Below are 25059 nucleotides of genomic sequence, written 5' to 3'. Positions count from 1 at the left end.
GTGCATTCCTGCTCCTGAGCATACCTACCTATGCCTTTTATCAAAATATGCCAAGAGAACTAAGCAAATTTTATAATAGAAGTAGATTGGAAAGTTGATAAATTACTTGTTCTGTCTGAATCATAAAAATGTAATTTTGAATTTACTGCTCCTTTACTATTCTGGCTTTGACAAGGTTCGCAGACAGGGAACCTGCTCACTGTTGGTGACACAAGATGTTAAGATTGCACAGGAACAGATTATTATTTGTGTGAGCGCAGGGGTTATCAGTCACACAGGTCGGCTCAACATAAGGTGATTTTAATGAGCACTGCTTGTTAACTTACTGTTGCAGACTCACTTTTCTTTAGTGAGTCTGCTTCAAAACTGAGCCCACAGCTTCATAAATTAAGCCAAGAGACTCATTTTCACCAGCATTAAAAAATTAATTTTAGTTAGCAAAGGACTTTATAAACAAATGATATAATACATTTCAGACACAACAAAAATAACCCAATGAATGTTTCCATAAATATAGTTGCCCAAATTCAGTGCAAGAATGTAATTCATCATTATAAAGATAATTTTAGATACTAAACCTTCACTAGCGTCTATGTGTAATAGGGCTAAGGCCAGCTATGTCTTTGCCTATGGCAGCCATGATCCCTCCATATTTCCCTGGTGTGTATTTAGAATATGTATATAATATTTTATTTATTTTTGGACCTAATCTCTTTATTACATAGGTTTTGTTCTTGCACATAGTGTTTGGGATCATTTTATCTGCCTCTCATCTCTTTATATCCCCATAAAAAGCTGATGAATAGTACAAATTTAGAAAGGAACCTCACATTCTGTAACCTCTTGGATCTAAGGTTATTTTCATGAATAATTAAACCTGCACTTCAGATACAGATATAGGTTGAATAGATAGCTCTGGTTCTTATCTACTGATACTAATATACAATTTGCTATTGGCTTTGAATGATCTGGTCTGCTCAAATTTAAAATCTTTTGAAATTGGGGAATTATGTTCATATGTACCTGCTTATAAAGATGATTAGAATTGTACCATTCATCTGTATGATCATTAACTTGGTTGAAATGCATTCGTCTTCACATTTTTGCTAAGATGGTTTTAAATGTCAGCTCTCTATAAAATATTAAATTCTATTTCTTACACATCCAGTTTCAGAGCCACTTCTGCTCGTATTTAACAGCAAGAGAATTCTTAAACTGGACCTTACTGGTGAGAACAGGGAAAATGTGGAGCTTGCACTGGGTAAAATATCAGCCATAACTGGCGATTTAGGATCATCAGACATTTTTTGGATGGACGGAGAACGGAGGAGTATATATAGGTAAGTAAATCCAAAATAATAGTTAATCATTTCAGTAGAGAGAGTCAAAACTTTCCCTTTCTCAAAGGTAAACTCTTACATTCACTTTTACTAAAGGGACATGTTATTTATAATGTATCACTTGAAGTGATTCTCCATATCTATATGTTAAAAAGGGAAGATATTTTTCCTCACTATTTCTTCAGCTCACCAGAGTAATTGATCTGTAAGCAGTTATCATTCAGCTACTCTTTTTACTGTAATCTTCATGGTGAAAAAACAGCCAATCGGGATCATCAGTGTTAAGTTCACACTAATTTACTGTGATCTTATATTTTACTATAATCTCTGTGAGATGTCGTGGTAAAGTCAGGACAGTCATCCTTATTGGATGCTTAAAGTCCTCTTTTACAATGGGATGTGGTTACTAAGGACATATTGAGGTAAAACATCTTCCTTTTTATATAGAGATGTTCATGTTATATATTTTTTTTAGTCCGCTTTTTACACATACGCTGCATCACTAACAATGTGATCTGTGGCCTGCTGTCCTCTGGTTTATTTTACAGGCATATTTATTTATATTTCCACTCAATAAACTGTTAAAACACATCAGACTTTTTTTGCCAGTGGGGGTTGACCAAGGTACATAACACTTTTAAAGATTAAATAAACATCAAGCTAATATTTTAAATATATGCAGCAATTAAGTGTGTGTGTATGTGCATATATCTATAAATATCTGTTTTCAGAATAAATGTAAAATTATTTAACACACTAAGCTCAATTTATCAGTTAGCAGGTGGACAGCTAGGAAATGGCTGACTGCATTTGTTATTGCAAAACCAGATGGTTGTCCGAGAGCAGGGGGATGGCCTACACAACCACAATCACACGAGCGCAAGACAAGACAAGTCAGTCACCCCAGATGAAAACGTTTGGGGTGATTTTAGCTTTTACTACTGCTGCTTTTTAACTTGCTGTGAGCAGACTGTCCCATAGCCTGCATGACGAGGGCTTCAAAGGTGCCCCACAACCTAATAAATGTGAATTTGTTCTAACAGTTTACAAGGTTTGCACATCTCTGAAGGTAGTGAAACAAGCACAATTTGCAGATGTGTTGTTCAACAAAAGCAAATGAAATAAATAATGAACATATATTGTCATTTTGTTTTACTTTCTTTAATTCAGCATTTAAAGGGACATAATACTCATATGCTAAATCACTTGAAACTGATGCAGTATAACTGTAAAAAGCTGACAGGAAAATATCACCTGAGCATCTCTATGTAAAAAAGGAAGATATTTTACCTCATAATTTCCTCAGCTCAGCAGAGTAAGTTCTGTGTAAAAAGTTATACTCGGGTATAAAAAAAATAAATAAAAAAATGAAAAAATGAACAGCAGCCAATCAGCATCAACAGTGCTGAGGTCATGAACTCTTACTGTGATCTCATGAGATTTCACTTAACTCTCATGAGATTTCATAGTAAACTTCCTTACATTGAATAGGGAAATAAGATGAGTGTGCACGAAAGCTCGCTCCTTCCGCTGTCCCGGGACAGACATACTGATTTGCTGCTTAGAAGTCCTTTACAATGGGATGTGGCTACTGAGGAACTTTTGAGGTAAAATATCTTTCTTTTTTACATAGAGATGTTCAGGTGATATTTTCTAGTCTGCTTTTTACAGCTATACTGCATCACTTTCAAGTGTTTAAACATTTGGGTATTATGGCCCTTTAAGTGATATTACAGTTTGTGTGACATTTCAGGAAACCCTTTGATAAAGAGTCAAACAGAAGAGAGATTGTCAACCATTTAGGCAACGTGACGAGCCTCTCTATAGACTGGATTTACAAACTTATCTACTGGATAGATTCTGAATCTAGGACAGTGTATGTGTCTTCTCTTGATGGATCTAAAAGACGAGTACTTTATAAGGATAGGATTTCATCGCCTACTGCTTTGGCTGTGGATCCTCTGACTGGGTAATTATGATGTCTTATAACTGTGCAGTCAGTATCTAAGGATATAGATAAGTAACTATTCCTTTCTAAAGACTGTCATTTTTTTTTTAATTTTTTTTATAGTCTATTGTTAAGTAAATCAAATAAAATTAGTCCTCCGTTTTCATATCAATCATCCAGTTTTTGTCTATTTCTAAACTTTAATATATTAGAATCACCAAATCCATCTCTGACTGATCTTTGTAACATAGTGATTCATAGTGAGCTTTTTGAGAAGACTTAAAGAAACATTATTCAATGCTTTCCTTCTTTCAAGCTAGTGGAGACTTGACTTCTCAACCATCTCATGACGCTTTTTCAGATTGCAATGTAAACCATTTTAATTAATCTTTCCTAGAGGAAAAATGAATGCTGGCATATACACAATTTTTGAGTACAATGCCTTTGCAAGATTTACCTTAATAGCGAGATAATTATTAAAGGGACATTCCGGTTAACATTTAAATGCACATAGATGAATTACATATTTGAACAGAAACATATTTGCAATATACATGTATTGGCAAAAATTAGTAGTAGTAAAAGGTATCACTGTTTTAGTGTTAACGTTTTTCTGTGCATGTGCACGTGATGTTTGGTACAATATTCTCAGTGCACCAGCATTTTAAGTACTGCAGCTGCTCAGAGCACCAGTGAGGCTTGTAATGATGTCAGCAATTAATAAATTGAATCATTACCAGATGGTACAAGTAGCTTAGGCTATCTGAACAAGTGCTGTGTTTAAAATACTGGTGCACGGTGCATACTTAAATACACTTTTGAAACAGCTATAGCTTTTATTACAAGCATTTTTGCCAATACATGTATATTACAAAAATGCTTCTATTCAAAACTAAAATGCACACGTGGATTTCAATTTTGGCTGGAATGTCCCTTTTTAAGTGCAGTCTTAAGAAAGTAAATAAATTCATTGCCTTTTTGCATAACAGGTTCATTTTTTGGTCTGATATGGGTGAAGATGCTAAAATAGAGAAAGCTGCTATGAATGGTAACACCAGAATTTCATTGGTTACTTTGGATATTTATACACCTGTAGCACTTACTCTGGGTAAGTGAAGTTGAATTAACCTATTAAACTGGAGAGAGTTCTCCTACCAATACATTTTATAATTGTCAATGTATTTCTTTCTAAAGGTAGATAACCAAATCAGTGAGTTTCTGATATAACTGGAAAAATAATCTGAAAAGTTATTAGTCTAAAAATGAAACCTTTATGTTGAAAACTATGATAAAAATCGAGGCTTAGTGATGTGAATCGTGATTTTAAATAGATTTTATATAAATCATATCTATCTTGGTGGCTACACACAGATGTGTTCAGCTAGCTCACAGTAGTGCATTGCTGATGGTGCTGCTTTTTAAATATGTGTTAAGCCACTTTGCAGGGGTTTAACGCATAACACATATATACAATCAACACCGCTATAATATAATGTTTGAACGCTATAGAACATTTTCTTCTTGTATTTTCATGTCCCTTTAAATTACAGGTAAAGAGGGCAAAATAAATATTGACGGATTTTTTTATATAACACATAATTTAACGTTTCTTTTTACAATGTCTATTTCAGTTGTGTAGTCTGCAGAGTATTCACACCACTAGTATTATCCACATTTTTATTTTCTTATTTATGCCACCTATTATTTTACTTATTTATTCTTTTTATTGCTGAACATTAGGATTTTCCATTTTTTGCAGACATTAAACGCAGTTTTGTGTACTGGATGGACTCTGAACTGAATAGTATATCAAGAATTTCAATGGATGGCCTGCACCGCAAAAAAGTAATTCATTCAGAACTTTTTTTGGCGAAACCATCAGGCATTGCAGTGTTTGAGGTTAGTAAAACTATGCAGAAACCGTTCATTGTATTATAGAAACCTACCTCATAGTATGTCATGAAGTCAAGGAGGTTGTAATGTGACATTTAAACAGTTGACTTACACGTTCATCTCTTTGATGTGTGAGTTACAGAACATCTTAAAAAGACATTAAAGGGACCCTGAACACCACCCAGATCTTAAAAATAATACACACTCTTTATAATTATTATGCAATGAGCTATAATGACAAAACATTATTATAATAACAAATTATTGCGACCCTGCATGTAGTCATGTGATATGTGCGTCGTTGAGCTCTTCAGAGCATGCGCAGTAATAGTGCATGTACTGAAACTCATCCACAGAGTTACCAACATCATCATCCTCAGAGCTGCAGACACATTCGCCCTCAAAGCTGCAGGCACGTAACAGATGAGCAGTTCAGCAGCGAGTAGTAAGAGTAGGGGTGCTGAAGAGTTTGGGAACTGAACAGAAAGGCACTTGTCTTGCACAGTGTGCTTTTTATTGTGGAACAGGATTTCATATGTGCACATGCGTGTGCGCTCTCGTTTATAATGAAATGTCCAGTATTACTCCCAGCCCTCTATCCAGTTCAAGGCAGAACAACAGTAAAATGTAAACTTTGTGTGCAGCGACATTGAGGTACACTTTCTTCCAGGGCATAACAATGATGTGGTTGTGTTCTCAGTACACAAATTTACATTTTGGATAACTTTATTTAGATTTTCTTGTGATTAGTGTTTTATGTCCCTTTAAAGGGATACTAAACACCTTGTAGTTACACAATATTCTATTGCCTTGCTATAGAATAGCATATATGTGTAAACAATTTTGAAACATCAACACCTTGTTTGCGGCAATAGTTTTTAAATTGCCAAACTCCACTCACCACTTGCCATATTTCAAGGAGCTAATCAGGGTTTTAGCCCACAGACCAGAAGTATAAATTGCATTGTTTTGCAGTTATCTACTGAAGCCGTTAGGGACAGATATGTAGCAGGGTTAGCCACGAGTAGTCAGCAGGTACATTTTCAGTTTTGAGAACTAGAAAATCCACAATTGTGCACCTGCAAAGGAAATGAAACTGGAGTAGGCAATTAACAGCATTATGAAAACCTAGGTTACAGATTTAGTTTTTTTGCCTTCTCTAGGGAGTGTGGGAAAAACACAATTTTAGCTTGCCATTAAAAATGTAGCAGACACTTTTGGTTTTTACATTCATTTTGGTGGAGACTAACTAATCTCCTCTTCAGAAGAACAAACATTGGTTTTCTTATAAAACTAGAAAAAAAGTGCACCCAACAATCCACTTGACGTACAATTATTTGCTTAATAACCAGGCTCATTAAAGGGACGTTAAACACTAAATACACTTTATAAGCATAGTATTGAGGTTGTTCCCCATCTCCCTTTAGTCATTGGTGCCGCCATGTTGAAATCTATCTTTTACTACATTCCAGTGCTTATGTGTTTGCACATGTGCTGCAACTCTCCTTTCAATACCTGCAGTGTAACCTTGGTTGCAAAATGGCGTTACTCATTATCAGAAGGTGCATGAAATGTATTTGTTTGATGTCCCTTTAACCCCTTAAGGACCGGGCATTTCAGACAAAAATTTCCCCAAAAGACCAGAACATTTTTAGCATTTTGCCATCACTACATTTAAACAGAAATAGAGCCTTTTTATATTCACCTATCAAAACTATAAAAATTTTTTAAATAGACAACCCAAAATATTGATCTAGGCCCATTTTGGTATATTTCATGCCACCATTTCACCGCCAAATGCGATCAAATAAAAAAAAATTGTTCACTTTTTCACAAACTTTAGGTTTCTCACTGAAATTATTTACAAACAGCTTGTGAAACCATGGCACAAATGGTTGTAAAAGCTTCTCTAGGATCCCTTTTGTTCAGAAATAGCAGACATATATGGCTTTGCCATTGCTTTTTGGTAATTAGAAGGCCGCAATTGCAGCTGCGCACCTCACTTTTATTATTCCCAGCAGTGAAGGGGTTAATTAGGCAGACTGTAAGGTTAATTTTAGCTTTAGTGTAGAGATCAGCCTCCCACCTGACACTTCTCACTCCCTGATCCCTCTAAAACATCTCTCTTCCCTCCCCCACCCCCCAATGGTTACCCCCAAATTAAGTACTGGCAGACAGTCTGTCAGTATGCATTATTAGACCTTTTTTTTATTTATTTTTTATTATAATTATGTTTTTCAGTGTAGGATTATCCCCTTACCTTCCAACCTCCCTCCCAAAAAGCTCTCTAACCCTCCCCCCCTCTAACTTATTACCACCATCTTAGGTACTGGCAGCTGTCTGCCAGTACCCAGTTTTCCCAAATTTGCCAACTTAATTTAATAAAATAAAAAAAAACACAATTTTTTCTGTATTGTAGCTGCCCCCCACATCATTAATCCCCCCCCTCCCAGATCGATTTCCCACCCTCTTATCCCACCTCCTCAGCATGATCTCCCTCCTCCTCCCTGCCGCTCTGACGTTTTTTTTCCCGTAGCATAGCCGCCCACCTGCCTCCCTCCTTACCCTCCTACCCACCAGCGATCGGCGCCACTGCTGCCCGATGCAGGGGACGGCGCTGGTCGATAAGGCGTTAAAAAACTCCATGTATTTGTAAGGCTTTGTCCTGGTCCCATATACAGGTTTAGGGGAATTTTTTTTTTTTAATTATTTTTTTTGAGAAGACACAGGTTGATGCGCACACACAAAAGTTTGTAGCTTAAGTTTAGAATAAGTTGTTGCTAGTTCATGTCGCTGAACCAGAGATGAACCATCATTTTGCATTTTAAAACTGATGCATTGCTACAATTGACCACGAGGTCCTCAGTTAATTTTTCAAGAAACAGGAATGTAAGGCAATTTTGTTATATAGTAGAAGAAAAATAACCACCTAAAACATATTAAATAAATAATGAAAAATAAGCCTATTAGTGTTTTTGAAAGTTACAAAGGGTTGTTAAAGCGCTATATTTTTTTTATTTATTTATTAAAGGGATAGTCCAGTCAAAATTAAACTTTCACGATTCAGATAGAGCATGCAATTTTAAGCAACTTTCTAATTTACTCCTATTAATCTTTCTTCATTATCTTTGTATCTTTATTTGAAAAAGCAAAAATGTAAGCTTAGGAGCCGGCCCATTTTGGTTCAGCACCATGGGTAGCGCTTGCTTGATTGGTGGCTAAATTTAGACACCAATCAGCAAGCGCTACCCAGGTGCTGAACCAAAAATGGACTGGCTCCTACGCTTACATTTTTGCTTTTTCAAAAAAAGATACCAAGAGAACAAAGAAAAATTGACAATAGGAGTAAATTAGAAAGTTGCTTAAATTGGCATGCTCTATCTGAATCCTGAAAGTTTCTGCCATAAAACAAAAAGTAAAACATGAAGTGAAAACATAGTAATATTACAGCAGTGTCAATATCATGTACATTATAGAAGGAGAGAGAAAAAAAATTATGAAAGCTACAATAGCTAACTTTTTTTTTTGAACAGCTTATGTCTCATACTGCAGAGAGAGGGTATCATTAAGTGTGAAAACAAAAATAAGACCCTCACTGCTTAGCAATAACTAATATGGGTTTAGTCTTTAGCATTCATGAAAACTGTTGTACAACTAATACTAATTTAAAGTATTGTTCAACACTGAGTCTTTCACTATGCTGGAAAAAATCTGGTAGGATAGCTGGTTGTGCATAACATGGATTCTGCTGTCTGTTAGGATATAAAAGTCCATGACAAGATCAAATCAAAACAGTACAGAGGTCTGTATATAAGATCCAATAACAATAATTATATGACCGTTGTATGGAAAAGTCACAGTGATATAATTAAGTCAGTCCATGGTTCATTATTCAATACATTAAGCAGTGCCCCATCTTTAATGCCAGCAAGTATAACACCAGCCTTATAGAAGTCAGGCAGCTGGAGCTATAGCTTATTCCCTCGGCTCATCTTATGCCAGATCTCAAGTGCATCGTAGCAGACTATGTGTAGGAGTCATAGAAGTATAATGCAGAGGCACTAACAGTCCCTTCAAAAGTACAATAACTCATCCACTCTTTTCTGTAACAAACATGACTGAGTAAGGAGACAAACCACAACAGCAAAGGCTTAGACCACAAGACCACCCAGCGAGAATCATAATGCCGAACAGCAGCAGGAACCTCTCCAATGTTCATAGTCACACTAGGGTGAACATTCACAACCAAGGACCCCATTCCAGAGGTTCCACTTAGTTTTTCTACAGGGCGCCTATATCGCAAATCTGGCAACGAGTTGACCATCTGTTCAGAAGGTATTAAATAGATAGAGATTTTCTTCATCACAAGTTCTCAGTTATAATCATAGATCTGTATAACTGACCTCGGAACCAGTAGCACGTACCTCCTCACATAGGATCAAATAAAGGTCAGTAAGTTATCCAAAAGGGTCGAGCATTATAGCCAGCTCCTCTGTAACATTATTAGTATATTCCTTCAAGTTGAAGGAGAAAAGCAAGGGCAGGAGTTGTACAATTGTGATACAAATGTGATATGGCAGGCCATATAGAGTGTGATGAATGTGAACCAGTCTTCTTGGCCTTTATGAATCTATAAATAATAAAGATATCCTGAGTTGCTGACATGGCATAGACTTAAAGCTTATATATAACTTGTTTTGATTGAATAAATGCTGAACAAAACAATATGTATTCTAAAACAAGACTCATCTGTGTTTGAGACATTTGTTGCACCGGATACATCTGGACAGGAATAAGACAGTTTTGTAAAAACTACTGTAAGAATTAGTATTATTAGAGTGTATATAAAGGATCTGGGACCTTTCTTTCATCGGACTTCTCATTCCAAGGACAGAGATGTGCCACTTGGAAATAATATTGAAACTCCCAGATCCTCTATATCGTTCGGGCTGAAGTTGACGGGAATCCCCAGCCAAAGTGGAACATATATGATGCATTAATCTGGTGATGTAGTGATTTATTTTACTTTTATATAAGCAGGTTGTTATTATACATTTATTATTTAAGATTGTTCTTTTCTTTTGTGAATAAACTATTATACTTATTAAGTATAGCAAGGAGTTCAATTATTGCTTTTAGCATATGTATTAAAGTATGCATTATATTAGGCAATACAACAATGAAGAAATTAGCAGCTAATACAGGGATCTGCCGTTGGCTAAGGGAAAGTTTTTATATTAAAGTATAAATCTTCCGGGGTAGAGAAGTTGACCGAGTCTCTGTCCGATGCAGTTATCAGGCACTCTTACTGCCAAGGCAGACGTGGATGGCTAAATATTTTAGTTGCAAAGCAGCTTTCAGGCCAAAGTGTTCCTCAGAGCTTCAGCCATCTTGGTGCGTCACCTACTGGAACTCCATAGTTTGATGTTTTAGAAACATTCTATGGTATCAATGTTGTATTACAAAAACCTTACCACTAAATACTCTTCTTATCTCAAAGTGTACTGATAACTTGGAAAACTTGCACTAAACATAAAATGTAAAATGTTTTTTTTTATGCAGGACAGGATATTTTGGTCAGATATGAAACGGGAAGCTATCTACAGCATGTCCAGAAGGTTGCATGCTAATGTAACCAAAGTTACCTCTATGAATGACCCTGCTGGGCTTATTATTTTGGCCAGAGAAGTGCAAGCTGATAGTAAGTATCCTTTATTATAGGGATAGTAAAGCCAAAATATCTCTTTCATATAGAGCATGCAATTTGTATCAAGTTTCCAATTTACTTTTGTTTTTAAAATAATTTGTTCTCTTGGTATCCTTTGTTGGAAAACATACCTAAGGTAGCTTAGGAGCAGCAATGCACTACTAGGAGCTAGCTGCTGATCGGTAGCTGCGTCTTTTCTCTGTGGCTAGTTTCTAGTAGTGTATTACTACTCCTTTAACAAAGTATACCAAGATAATTAAGCAACTTAGATAATAGAAGTAAATAGCAAAGGTGTTTAATATTGTATGTTCTGTCTGAATCAGGAAAACAAATGTGGGTTTTAGGTCTCTTTAAATACATCGTCAACACACTTCTTTTAATGTTACTTCTTGGACGTGAGATAATGTTTTGTTCATGCTAATTTGATTTCTGTCTAGGTGTAAATCTTTGCTTGGAGCTGATGGCGGATTGTCCCTTCCTGTGTGTCCCCTCTCCTTTACACCCTGAGCACTTCCAAGCTTTCTCCTGTTTAAGTTCTGATAGCTCGGTGCCTGACCATGTGCTAAGGAAGCCACTGCTAGGTAAGACGATCAGAAGAATCAAGGACACTGTGCAACTGGTGTTTGAGCAAAGCCAACAGCTTTCTTCATGCTTATTACTGTTTCCTATATATTGGCATCTGCGAAAACAATCCTTTCTAATGTATTCTAAGCATCTTTTCCTTTGGCTTTCATGACACCGTATTCTCTAAGCTCCCTTTTCTACCTAATTTATCAGGCTTTTACTCCACGTTGATTTTTTCTCTCTTGCACTTTCTACTTCCAACACTTTGATTTTCCTTTGCGCCTTTAACCCCTTACGACATGGATGTACCTCGTAGCGTTAAATAGTTTTGAGTCCTGTGATAGAGTGCGTCTCACCAACAGCAGTGAGACTCGCTATTACTACGTGCCTCACTCCAGGAGGCATTCGAAATAGCGTAGTATTCAACCCATTAGAGTAAAAAAACGACAGGGTATGTCTGCTGCTGCTGTTAAGGAGTTAAACAGGAAGCTTAAAACATTGCATTTTTTAAAGTTTATATTTAAACTCAAATATCTAGTTTGCAAACAGTGTTCTCCAGTCTTATAGGATGACCTCTGCTTCTCTACTAATGGTGTGGACTGGCTGTGCTGCAAATTAAGGGGTTAATCACAAACTATTGTATGATAATTATTGACAGGTTAAAAGCTACAAATTAGCTCTTTTCAATGTTGACAGGATCACATTCAGCCCATTATCAGGGTCTCGTTTTGCATCATCAGTTTGGTGAAAATGGTGTGTCATGTTTGTTCTGATCACAATGCAAATTCTTAATGCCTTATGACATGTTCACAAGGCTATTTTTCACTTATCAAGTTCCACAGCTAAAAGGACTTGATAAACCCAGGACAACACTTTTAAAAAAACACCAAAAACGTGTAGTAAAATATGATGTACCTGCTATATTATGTGTTTCAAGGGACAATAAGCACTTTGAGATAGTAATATAAAATGATAAATCGTATATAGATAAAACTCTGCAATATACTTTAATTATTTATTTTGTCTCCTTTTCCTGTAATTCCATTCTGATATTGTGAGCTTTTCAGTTCTTGTTAGAAGTTGAGAACACTTTTATATGCCACACAGCCATTGGGTGCACATTCTAGTGACCTATTTATAGCTGTCTCTAATTGGCCACAACAGAGAAAGTAACCTAAGTTACAACATGGCAGCTCCCATTGTTTTTTAGACACTAAAACTTTACACTTATTTTGTCAATATTTAAACAGCTAATAAAACATAGAAACAGATTTTGACGGCAAATAAGAGCCATAGGCCCAGCAAGTCTGTTGATTATTTTCTAATAGTATAAACTTATCTAGTTGGTAGAATAGCCTTATGCTTGTCCCGGGTATTCTTAAAGTCCCCCACAGTATTTGTCATTACCACCTCTTGTGGAAGTTTATTCCATGAATCAATCACCCTTTCTGTAAAGAAGTTCTTCCGCAAATTGTTCCTAAACCTACTACCCTTTTAGCTTGAGATCATGACCCTTTGTTCTTGAATTTTTCTTTTTATGAAAAATACTCACAGGCCCTGTTTTACTAAGCCCTTTAAAATACTTGTAAGTTGCTACCATATCACCTCTCTCCCTTCTCTCCTCTAAGCTATACATTTTTAGATCATTGAGCCTCTCCTGGTACATTTTTTATTTTTTAGCCCATGTACCATTTTAGTAGCCCTCCTTTGCACAGATTCCAGTTTATTTATATCCTTCTGAAGGTATGGTCTCCAGAACTGCACACAATATTTAAGATGAGGCCTAACTAATGATCTGTAAAGTGGCATAAGAACCTTATTAATTCTGCTGCAAATACCTCTACCAATACACCCAAGCATTCTGCTGGCCTTACTCGCTGCAATACTATATTAAAGGGATAGTATACTGTAAAATAGTTTTTCCCTTAATGTGTTTACAATTGCTTTTTTTACCAACTGCAGAGTAAAAAATGTATGAAAATTAGCTTTTTAAGGCTTATTTGTGTATATTAAAGCTCTGATTTTGTGTTTTGAAGCCACAACCTAATAAAATGGGTTGAGCTTGTAGGTATAATCCGATCTCATTACTGTATCACATTGTGCAAATATACCTGCTTCTTTATCTTATATCTGTCCTTAAAACAATCACCAGTACTTTGAGAGAACAATGGAAAATCAACATTGTATTACCTTATCTCTGCTATATTGCACTGGGAGTGTAATTTCTTCTGCTGGCTGTGTTTACAAAGCTTTTTTTATAGCTGGTACGCGCGGCCACAAACTTTCAGAATAGGTGGGGATACCACATGCTAAATCAACAATTTCAAATGCCAATATAAGGGTAAAGGAGCTACTTGTAAACAATTTAATACACCCCAGCAGGTAAAGTGGATCATTGGGGAGAAATTTTTTGAGTAAACTGTCCCTTTAACTACATTTTACATCTTCCTTAGCAGTGTTAAAAAAAAATTGAATGGCTGTGTTCTAAAGTTTATCACTTATCATTTAGTCCAACCCCCCCACCCCCGATCATCTACTCTATTAAACATTTTTGTATAATCTGCAAACAGACATACTTTCCCCTGTAGCCCTTTGCTGATATCACTGATAAATATGTTGAACAAACAGACCCCAGAACTGACCCTCTTAACACCACTAGTAACAGACCCCTCTGCTGAATGTACTCTGTTTTTTATCCTTAAAGGGATGTGGAACCCACAGTTTTTTTTTATTTCATTATTCAGATAGAGCATACTACATTCTAATTTACTGCTATTCTCAATTTTTCTTCATTCTCTTGCTATCTTTATTTAAAAAGCAGGAGCCAGCCCATTTTTGGCTCAGCACCTGGATAGCACTTGCTGATTGGTTTCTAAATGTAACCACCAATTAGCAAGCGCTACCCAGGATGCTCAACCAAAAATGGGTCAGCTCCTAAGCATACATTCCTGCTTTTTCAAATAAAGATATCAAGAGAACGAAGAAAAGTTGATAATAGGAGTTGCTTAAAGGGATAGTCTAGGCCAGTGTTTTTCAACCAGTGTGCCGTGGCACACTAGTGTGCCGTGAGAGATCCTCAGGTGTGCCACTGCAGACTGACAACAGTGTGACATATTTTTAAACTTTGCTTGTTTTTTACTCCCAGTGCACGGGTAGTTTGTAGGAGGCATGGCATAACAGCACAATACAAACAGTATGTGTGTGTTTGTGTGTATGTGTATATATATATGCTGTATTAGGCTACAATGTGTGATTTTTTTAAAAAATTTTGGGATGGTGGTGTGCCACAGGATTTTTTAATGTAAAAAAGTGTGCCACGGCAAAAAAAAGGTTAAAAATCACTGGTCTAGGAAAAAATAAACTTTCATGATTCAGATAGAGCAAGCACTTTCAAGCAACTTTCTAGTTTACTCATATTATCAAGGTTTATCCTTTCTCTTGGTATCTTTATTTGAAAAAGCAAGAATGTAAGCTTAGGAGCCGGCCCATTTTCTGGTTCAGCAACTGGGTAGTGCTTCCTGATTGGTGTCTAAATGTAGTCACCAATCAGCAAGCGCTACCTTTTTCAAATAAAGATACCAAGAGAACGAAGAAAAAATAATAGGAGTAAATTAGAAAGTTGCTTAAAATTTCATGCTCTATCTGAATCCTGAAAGAAAAAAAAATTGGGATTCATATCCATTTAAGCCAGCATTCTACCCTGTTCACAATTTGAGTCTAGACCAAGGAGATAGTTTGTGAATAAGTTTGTTGTGTGGGAGGGTGTCAAATGCTTTGCTGAAATCTAGATCTGCTACATCAACTGCTCCACCCTGGTCTAATACTTTAGTTACATAATGAAAGAAGTCAATTGGATTAGTCTGATATGATCTCCCTGAAGTAAAACCATGTTGATTTTGGTCCTCTAAATTGTTTGTCTTTATGTAAGTCATAATTCTTTCTTTTAAGAGGCTTTCCATTAATTTCCCTACTACTTAATTTAAAGGGACACTGAACCCAAATTTTTTATTTCGCGATTCAGATAGATCATGAAATTTTAAGCAACTTTCTATTGTACTCCTATTATCAATTTTTCTTTTTTCTCTTGGTATCTTTATTTGAAATACAAGAAATTTTTTTTTAGATGCCGGCCCATTTTTGGTGAACAACCTGGGTTGTTCTTGCTGATTGGTGGATAAATTCATCCACTAATAAAAAAAAAAGTGCAGTCCAGAGTTCTGAACCGAAAAAGCTTAGATGCATTCTTTTTCAAATAAAGATAGCAAGAGAACGAAGAAAAATTGATAATAGGAGTAAATTAGAAAGTTGCTTAAAATTGTATGCTCTATATGAATCATACAAGAAAAAAATTGAGTTCAGTGTCACTTTAAACTAACTGGCCTGTAGTTACCAGATTCTTCTCTGTTGCCCTTTTTATGAAGAGGTACGGCATTCTCTATTCTCAAATCATCTGGAACTCCTCCTGTCAATAGTGACTGATTGAACAGATCAGTTAATAGGGCAGCTAGCATCAGTAAAACAGGCCATAGGATTAGGTGAAAACAATAGGGTTGAGGTACAATATTAGAATTATCGATTCACAATGTTTTTTTTTTTCCAGAGAATTCCACAAGTGCTGAACAGACTGAAGTGTCTTACAAAGGGAGTTTTATTGCTGTGTTGGGTAAGCACATTTTTGTTTACACACCCTGTTTTTTTAAAAAATTATTTTCTTTTTTAATGAGATTCAAAAATAAGCTTACAACAATTTCATAAAAGATTTGGACATAGACGTAACAATCTCCTCAACTCTAGCCATCAATGAAAAAATTGCATGAAAGCTATAAACCTTTGACCTATACAGTGCAGATGAGATATGAAGTGAGAAATAATTAAACAGACAATTAAATATAACATTGAGAATTTCCATTTTCTAGGAAAATTAAAACTCCCCTATTTTAAACACAAAAAGAAGGTTATAACCAACACCTCTCAACTCGATACATTTTGGATTATTACAACAGTTACTGTATATGATAATAAAAAATAAAAACAAACAAACCGTGGAACAGTAACATAAACCCTCTACTCTCTCTTTAGTTAATATACTTATCTCCACACCGATACATTGGGATATTCGTTCCTCTCTATAGTGATTCTTAGAAATTCAGACCCTAAAAAAGGGGAAATTAAAAGAATCTGCATTTCTCTAGGATATGATTGGATGAGTTTTTTTCCATTTACTGAAAAAATATTTGCTTCTAATTTCATAGTCTATGGAAGCGTCATATTGTTCCACTACTGCCTGATTATTCCCTTTGCTAAGAAATTCTATAAATTTAGGACTCTTCTTGGACTTCCAGTACTTCAAAATTATCGATCTTCCATTTAAGATTACAGTAAAGTGTTCACAAATCTCCGTTTTACCTGATTTATCGTCTCCCCATAGAAGAAGAAAATCTGTTTACTTTTTAACTTTATTGGTCTTTGATTTATTTCATTTATCCAATAATTAACACTGTTCCAGATTTTTTGGATTTTGGGACAACTCCACAGATAATGATAGAAATCTGCTACTGGGAAATTGCATTTGCAACATTTATTATAATTTTGGTTATTCCATTTTGCTTTCATGAATGGTGTAATATACATTCTATTGATCACTTTTGTATGTGATTCTCTCCAGGCAGATGATAATGTTGCCTTATCTGTTAATATAAAGCTTCTTTGGATAATCTCTATTGGTTGACGCCAGTTAGCAGATATTTCTTCTGTTATGTGTGATCAGTCCACGGGTCATCATTACTTCTGGGATATAACTCCTCCCCAACAGGAAATGCAAGAGGATTCACCCAGCAGAGCTGCATATAGCTCCTCCCCTCTACGTCAGTCCCAGTCATTCTCTTGCACCCAACGACTAGATAGGATGTGTGAGAGGACTATGGTGATTATACTTAGTTTTTATGACTTCAATCAAAAGTTTGTTATTTTACAATAGCACCGGAGCGTGTTATTACTTCTCTGGCAGAGTTTGAGGAAGAATCTGCCAGAGTTTTTTACTATGATTTTAACCGGAGTAGTTAAGATCATATTGCTGTTCTCGGCCATCTGAGGGAGGTAAAAGCTTCAGATCAGGGGACAGCGGGCAGATGAATCTGCATTGAGGTATGTAGCAGTTTTTATTTTCTGAATGGAATTGATGAGAAAATCCTGCCATACCGTTATAATGACATGTATGTATACACTTCAGTATTCTGGGGATGGTATTTCACCGGAACTACTCTGTTAAAAGTCACTAATCCTTTTAATAAGTATTTATCATGTTAAACGTTTTTGCTGGAATGTAGAATCGTTTACATTGCTGAGGTACTGAGTGAATAAATATTTGGGCATTATTTTCCACTTGGCAGTTGTTTGCTTTTAATTGTGACAGTTTCGTTTCTCTTCACTGCTGTGTGTGAGAAGGAGGGGCCGTTTTTGGCGCTCTTTGCTACGCATCAAAAATTTCCAGTCAGCTACTCTTATATTTCCTGCATGATCCGGTTCATCTCTGACAGATCTCAGGGGTCTTCAAACTTCTTTGGAGGGAGGTAGATTCTCTCAGCAGAGCTGTGAGAATTTTATATTGACTGTGAATAAAAACGTTGCTCTGTAATTTTTATGTCAAATTTAATTATTGTTATTTTACTAATGGGAACAAACCTTTGCTAAAAGTTGTGTTGTTTTAAAGTTTGATGCTATAACTGTTTTTCAGTTCATTATTTCAACTGTCATTTAATCGTTTAGTACCTCTTTGAGGCACAGTACGTTTTTGCTAAAAAAGATTATAACCAAGTTGCAAGTTTATTGCTAGTGTGTTAAACATGTCTGACTCAGAGGAAGATATCTGTGTCATTTGTTCCAATGCCAAGGTGGAGCCCAATAGAAATTTATGTACTAACTGTATTGATGCTACTTTAAATAAAAGTCAATCTGTACAATGTGAACAAATTTCACCAAACAGCGAGGGGAGAGTTATGCCGACTAACTCGCCTCACGCGGCAGTACCTGCATCTCCCGCCCGGGAGGTGCGTGATATTATGGCGCCTAGTACATCTGGGCGGCCATTACAGATAACATTACAAGATATGGCTACTGTTATGACTGAAGTTTTGTCTAAATTACCAGAACTAAGAGGCAAGCGTGATCACTCTGGGGTGAGAACAGAGTGCGCTGACAATACTAGGGCCATGTCTGATACTGCGTCACAGCTTGCAGAGCATGAGGACGGAGAGCTTCATTCTGTGGGTGACGGTTCTGATCCAAACAGATTGGATTCAGATATTTCAAATTTTAAATTTAAATTGGAGAACCTCCGTGTATTACTAGGGGAGGTTTTAGCAGCTCTCAATGATTGTAACACCGTTGCAATACCAGAGAAACTGTGTAGGTTGGATAAATACTTTGCGGTACCGGCGAGTACTGACGTTTTTCCTATACCTAAGAGACTAACTGAAATTGTTACTAAGGAGTGGGATAGACCCGGTGTGCCGTTCTCACCCCCTCCAATATTTAGAAAGATGTTTCCAATAGACGCCACCACTCGGGACTTATGGCAAACGGTCCCTAAGGTGGAGGGAGCAGTTTCTACTTTAGCTAAGCGTACCACTATCCCGGTGGAGGATAGCTGTGCTTTTTCAGATCCAATGGATAAAAAATTAGAGGGTTACCTTAAGAAAATGTTTGTTCAACAAGGTTTTATATTGCAACCCCTTGCATGTATCGCGCCGATTACGGCTGCGGCAGCATTTTGGATTGAGTCTCTGGAAGAGAACCTTAGTTCATCTACGCTAGACGACATTACGGACAGGCTTAGAGTCCTTAAACTAGCTAATTCATTCATGAGGCCGTAGTACATTTAACCAAACTTACGGCTAAGAACTCAGGATTCGCCATACAGGCACGTAGGGCGCTGTGGCTAAAATCCTGGTCAGCTGATGTTACTTCTAAGTCCAAATTACTTAATATACCTTTCAAGGGGCAGTCTTTATTTGGGCCCGGTTTGAAAGAAATTATCGCTGACATTACAGGAGGTAAGGGCCACGCCCTACCTCAAGACAAAGCCAAAGCTAAGGCTAGACAGTCTAATTTTCGTCCCTTTCGGAATTTCAAAACAGGAGCAGCATCAACCTCCACTGCACCAAAACAGGAAGGAGCTGTTGCTCGTTACAGGTAAGGCTGGAAGCCTAACCAGTCCTGGAACAAGAGCAAGCAGGCCAGGAAACCTGCTGCTGCCCCAAAGACAGCATGAACCGAAAGCCCCCGATCCGGGACCGGATCTAGTGGGGGGCAGACTTTCTCTCTTCGCCCAGGCCTGGGCAAGAGATGTTCAGGATCCCTGGGCACTAGAGATCATATCTCAGGGATACCTTCTAGACTTCAAGTTATCTCCCCCAAGAGGGAGATTTCATCTGTCAAGGTTGTCAACAAACCAGATAAAGAAAGAAGCGTTTCTACGCTGTGTACAAGATCTGTTATTAATGGGAGTGATCCATCCGGTTCCGCGGTCGGAACAAGGACAAGGGTTCTACTCAAACCTGTTTGTGGTTCCCAAAAAAGAGGGAACTTTCAGGCCAATCTTAGATTTAAAGATTCTAAACAAATTCCTAAGAGTTCCATCGTTCAAAATGGAAACTATTCGGACAATCTTACCCATGATCCAAAAGGGTCAGTACATGACCACAGTGGATTTAAAAGATGCTTACCTTCACATACCGATCCACAAAGATCATCACCGGTATCTAAGGTTTGCCTTCTTAGACAGGCACTACCAGTTTGTAGCTCTTCCATTCGGATTGGCTACGGCTCCAAGAATCTTCACAAAGGTTCTGGGTGCCCTTCTGGCGGTACTAAGACCCCGAGGGATTTCGGTAGCTCCGTACCTAGACGACATTCTAATACAAGCTTCAAGCTTTCAAACTGCCAAGTCTCATACAGAGCTAGTTCTGGCATTTCTAAGGTCGCATGGATGGAAAGTGAACGAAAAGAAGAGTTCTCTTTTTCCTCTCACAAGAGTTCCATTCTTGGGGACTCTTATAGATTCTGTAGAAATGAAGATTTACCTGACAGAAGACAGGTTAACAAAGCTTCAAACTGCATGCCGTGTCCTTCATTCCATTCAACACCCGTCAGTAGCTCAATGCATGGAGGTGATCGGCTTAATGGTAGCGGCAATGGACATAGTACCTTTTGCACGCCTACACCTCAGACCGCTGCAATTGTGCATGCTAAGTCAGTGGAATGGGGATTACTCAGATTTGTCCCCTACTCTGAATCTGAATCAAGAGACCAGAAATTCTCTTCTATGGTGGCTTTATCGGCCACACCTGTCCAGGGGGATGCCATTCAGCAGGCCAGACTGGACAATTGTAACAACAGACGCCAGCCTACTAGGTTGGGGCGCTGTCTGGAATTCTCTGAAGGCTCAGGGACTATGGAATCAGGAGGAGAGTCTCCTTCCAATAAACATTCTGGAATTGAGAGCAGTTCTCAATGCCCTTCTGGCCTGGCCCCAATTAACAACTCGGGGGTTCATCAGGTTTCAGTCGGACAACATCACGACTGTAGCTTACATCAACCATCAGGGAGGGACAAGAAGCTCCCTAGCAATGATGGAAGTATCAAGGATAATTCGCTGGGCAGAGTCTCACTCTTGCCACCTGTCAGCAATCCACATCCCGGGAGTGGAGAACTGGGAGGCGGATTTCTTGAGTCGCCAGACTTTTCATCCGGGGGAGTGGGAACTTCATCCGGAGGTCTTTGCCCAAATACTTCGAAGTTGGGGCAAACCAGAGATAGATCTCATGGCGTCTCGCCAGAACGCCAAACTTCCTCGCTACGGGTCCAGATCCAGGGATCCGGGAGCGGTTCTGATAGATGCTTTGACAGCACCTTGGAACTTCGGGATGGCTTATGTGTTTCCACCCTTCCCGCTGCTTCCTCGATTGATTGCCAAAATCAAACAGGAGAGAGCATCAGTGATTCTAATAGCGCCTGCATGGCCACGCAGGACTTGGTATGCAGATCTAGTGGACATGTCATCCTGTCCGCCTTGGTCTCTACCTCTAAGACAGGACCTTCTGATACAGGGTCCGTTCAAACATCAAAATCTAACTTCTCTGAAGCTGACTGCTTGGAAATTGAACGCTTGATTTTATCAAAACGTGGTTTTTCTGAGTCGGTTATTGATACCCTGATACAGGCTAGGAAGCCTGTTACCAGAAGGATTTACCATAAAATATGGCGTAAATACCTATACTGGTGCGAATCCAAAGGTTACTCCTGGAGTAAGGTTAGGATCGCTAGGATATTGTCTTTTCTACAAGAAGGTTTAGAAAAGGGTTTATCAGCTAGTTCATTAAAGGGACAGATTTCAGCTCTGTCCATCTTGTTACACAGGCGTCTGTCAGAAAATCCAGACGTCCAGGCCTTTTGTCAGGCTTTAGCTAGGATCAAGCCTGTGTTTAAAGCTGTTGCTCCGCCATGGAGTTTAAATTTAGTTCTTAACGTTTTACAGGGTGTTCCGTTTGAACCCCTTCATTCCATTGATATAAAATTGTTATCTTGGAAAGTTCTGTTTTTAATGGCTATTTCCTCGGCTCGAAGAGTCTCTGAGTTATCAGCCTTACATTGTGATTCTCCTTATCTGATTTTTCACTCAGACAAGGTAGTTCTGCGTACTAAACCTGGGTTCTTACCTAAGGTAGTCACTAACAGGAACATCAATCAAGAGATTGTTGTTCCATCCTTGTGCCCAAATCCTTCTTCAAAGAAGGAACGTCTTCTACACAATCTGGATGTAGTTCGTGCCCTCAAGTTCTACTTGCAGGCAACTAAAGATTTTCGCCAAACTTCTTCCCTGTTTGTCGTTTATTCTGGACAGAGGAGAGGTCAAAAAGCTTCTGCTACCTCTCTCTCTTTTTGGCTCCGTAGCATAATACGTTTAGCCTATGAGACTGCTGGACAGCAGCCTCCTGAAAGAATTACAGCTCACTCCACTAGAGCTGTGGCTTCCACTTGGGCCTTTAAGAATGAGGCCTCTGTTGAACAGATTTGCAAGGCTGCAACTTGGTCTTCGCTTCATACTTTTTCCAAATTTTACAAATTTGACACTTTTGCTTCTTCGGAGGCTATATTTGGGAGAAAGGTTCTTCAGGCAGTGGTTCCTTCTGTATAATGAGCCTGCCTATCCCTCCCGTCATCCGTGTACTTTTGCTTTGGTATTGGTATCCCAGAAGTAATGATGACCCGTGGACTGATCACACATAACAGAAGAAAACATAATTTATGCTTACCTGATAAATTCCTTTCTTCTGTTGTGTGATCAGTCCACGGCCCGCCCTGTTTTAAGGCAGGTAAATATCTTTTAAATTATACTCCAGTCACCACTTCACCCTTGGTTACTCCTTTCTCGTTGATTCTTGGTCGAATGACTGGGACTGACGTAGAGGGGAGGAGCTATATGCAGCTCTGCTGGGTGAATCCTCTTGCATTTCCTGTTGGGGAGGAGTTATATCCCAGAAGTAATGATGACCCGTGGACTGATCACACAACAGAAGAAAGGAATTTATCAGGTAAGCATAAATTATGTTTTTTTCTATATTCTTCAGTCCTTTGGAAGGTTTTGAGTGCTTTATATAAGGCAGAAATGGAGTGATTGCCTGACTTATAAATATTTAATGCTGTTTCTAATATTGACCATGACCAGTCCTCAGGATAATCATTAACCCCTTAGTGACCAGAGCACTTTTCCATTTTCTGACCGTTTGGGACCAAGGCTATTTTTACATTTCTGCAGTGTTTGTGTTTTGCTGTAATTTTCCTCTTACTTATTTACTGTACCCACACATATATACATTTTTTCTTGCCATTAAATGGACTTTCTAATGATACCCTCCCCACACTAACTATTTGCCCCCATTTTTGTCTGCCTGCCAGTACCCACTTTGCAATCAAATGTGGTGTTTTCTTTCACAAGATACGATGAGTCCACGGATTTCATCCTTACTTGTGGGATATTGCCTCCTGGTAAGCAGGAGAAGGCAAAGAGCACCACAGCAGAGCTGTATATATATAGCTCCTCCCTTCCCTCCCACTCCAGTCATTCTCTTTGCCTGTGTTAGTGATAGGAAGAGGTGAAGTGAGGTGTTGGTTATAGATTCTTCAATCAAGATTTTATTATTTTTAAAGTGGTGCCACAGTGTGCTACTTTGTTTTGGGGTGTAGCCTAGACCAGATCAGTCTCATCAGTAAAAAGAGAAGCATTTGGTGGCTTTAAAGCAATGAGAACTTGTGCGACAGAATTCTCACTGCGCCTCCCATACTGATGCTGCCCTGCTTGTAAAAGTCTGAGGGAAGAGATCTACTCAGTACTTTTTATTTCCACAGGCCAATGTGAGGAGAAAGTGAGGACCTCGCAAGCCGGGTGGACTGCCTTACTGCCGGGCAGCAACTTCAGGTAAGTGCTGATTTTTATTTCTGGGGACATATTCACAGAAAGATTGGCACTTTTATTTATTAAGGGACACTGGATAACATTATCCCTAGGTGGGAGGACATGTTATTGGGCCGTAATTGCAGGCACTGAAGTGGAGAAGAGGCTCTCGTTTATACTAGCTTTTAACTACGGCTTTATTTACACTAGTAAGCCTTCTGGAGGGCTGGTTGTTTTGATGATAGCCGCATCGCATGTAAGGTGTGTCGCATGCTTGAGGATATTTTTACTCCCCTGGACGTTATTGTAATAGGACTATAACTGTCGGGAGTTTTTTCTTTTTCTTCTGTTAGTCCGCATGTAAGGTGTCGGGGAGTTTTTTTTATTAGTCGCATGGTTGAGGGCATTTTTTCTCTCCAGGACGTTATGTTATGTTTTAACTGTCGGGAGGTTTGTTTATTAAGTGTTCGTATGGGCTTGTTCTCCCGGCGGCTCCATTGTTACATTTTAGTCGTCCGGGAGTTTTTAGCTTGTTACGCCCACGATGGGCGGAGCTATGTTGCGCGGCATGTTTGTGCGCATTTATTTCACTGCTGTGTTAGAAGCAGTTTGTTCTACGTACAGGGAAGCATTTATGTGGAAACACGCTAGAAGGATGGTTTTCCTCTATAACCCGGTTGCCTGTTTTTTTTGATCAGTGACAGGCAGAGTCCTCTGCATATTTTGCAAATTTATACAGTGTGTTTTAAAGTCTCAGTCCCAAATTATCCCATTTTTTTATCATGGTTCATGGGTTCATACAAATAACGTTATATTTGTTATTTAAAGAGACAGTTACTCTTATTATGATGTTTAATTTTATTAATTTTAATGGGAATAAAGTTGTCTTATACACTTTCTGCCCCTCTCCGTATGTATATTCTACGTTAATGAATTGATTAAAACAACCTTAGGGCGTTCCCATTGTTGTTCAAAGGGTGAATAGGGATGTTACATACTATTTATGTCCTTCACACCCAATATATCCAATGTTAATGGATTAAGTTATAATAACATTTGGGCATTTTCCTTTGGTATTTAAAGACACAGTACCTCTGGTTATGGTGTTCCATTTTATGGATAACATGTGAATAAGGATGTTTTTCCATTTATGCCC

The 25059-nt window shown here is 38.0% G+C and overlaps 1 protein-coding gene across 2 annotated transcripts in view; it reads left to right on the top strand.

The window, feature by feature from the left end:
• The window catches only part of CD320 (CD320 molecule), a 92836-nt gene that overhangs the window by 30681 nt on the left and 37096 nt on the right, over nucleotides 1-25059 (top strand). For both annotated transcript variants that reach the window (XM_053703004.1, XM_053703003.1), the window contains exons 5-11: nucleotides 1169-1340; nucleotides 3094-3309; nucleotides 4278-4396; nucleotides 5048-5187; nucleotides 10744-10882; nucleotides 11326-11469; nucleotides 16053-16115. In XM_053703004.1, coding sequence (XP_053558979.1) covers nucleotides 1169-1340; nucleotides 3094-3309; nucleotides 4278-4396; nucleotides 5048-5187; nucleotides 10744-10882; nucleotides 11326-11469; nucleotides 16053-16115 — 993 coding nt within the window. The remainder of the gene's footprint in view (nucleotides 1-1168; nucleotides 1341-3093; nucleotides 3310-4277; nucleotides 4397-5047; nucleotides 5188-10743; nucleotides 10883-11325; nucleotides 11470-16052; nucleotides 16116-25059) is intronic.

Source organism: Bombina bombina, chromosome 2 (genome assembly GCF_027579735.1).
Source record: "Bombina bombina isolate aBomBom1 chromosome 2, aBomBom1.pri, whole genome shotgun sequence".
NCBI classification, from domain to species: Eukaryota; Metazoa; Chordata; class Amphibia; order Anura; family Bombinatoridae; genus Bombina; species Bombina bombina.
The sequence above is the reverse complement of the archived record's forward strand: the minus strand, read 5'-3'. Positions and strand labels throughout refer to the sequence as shown.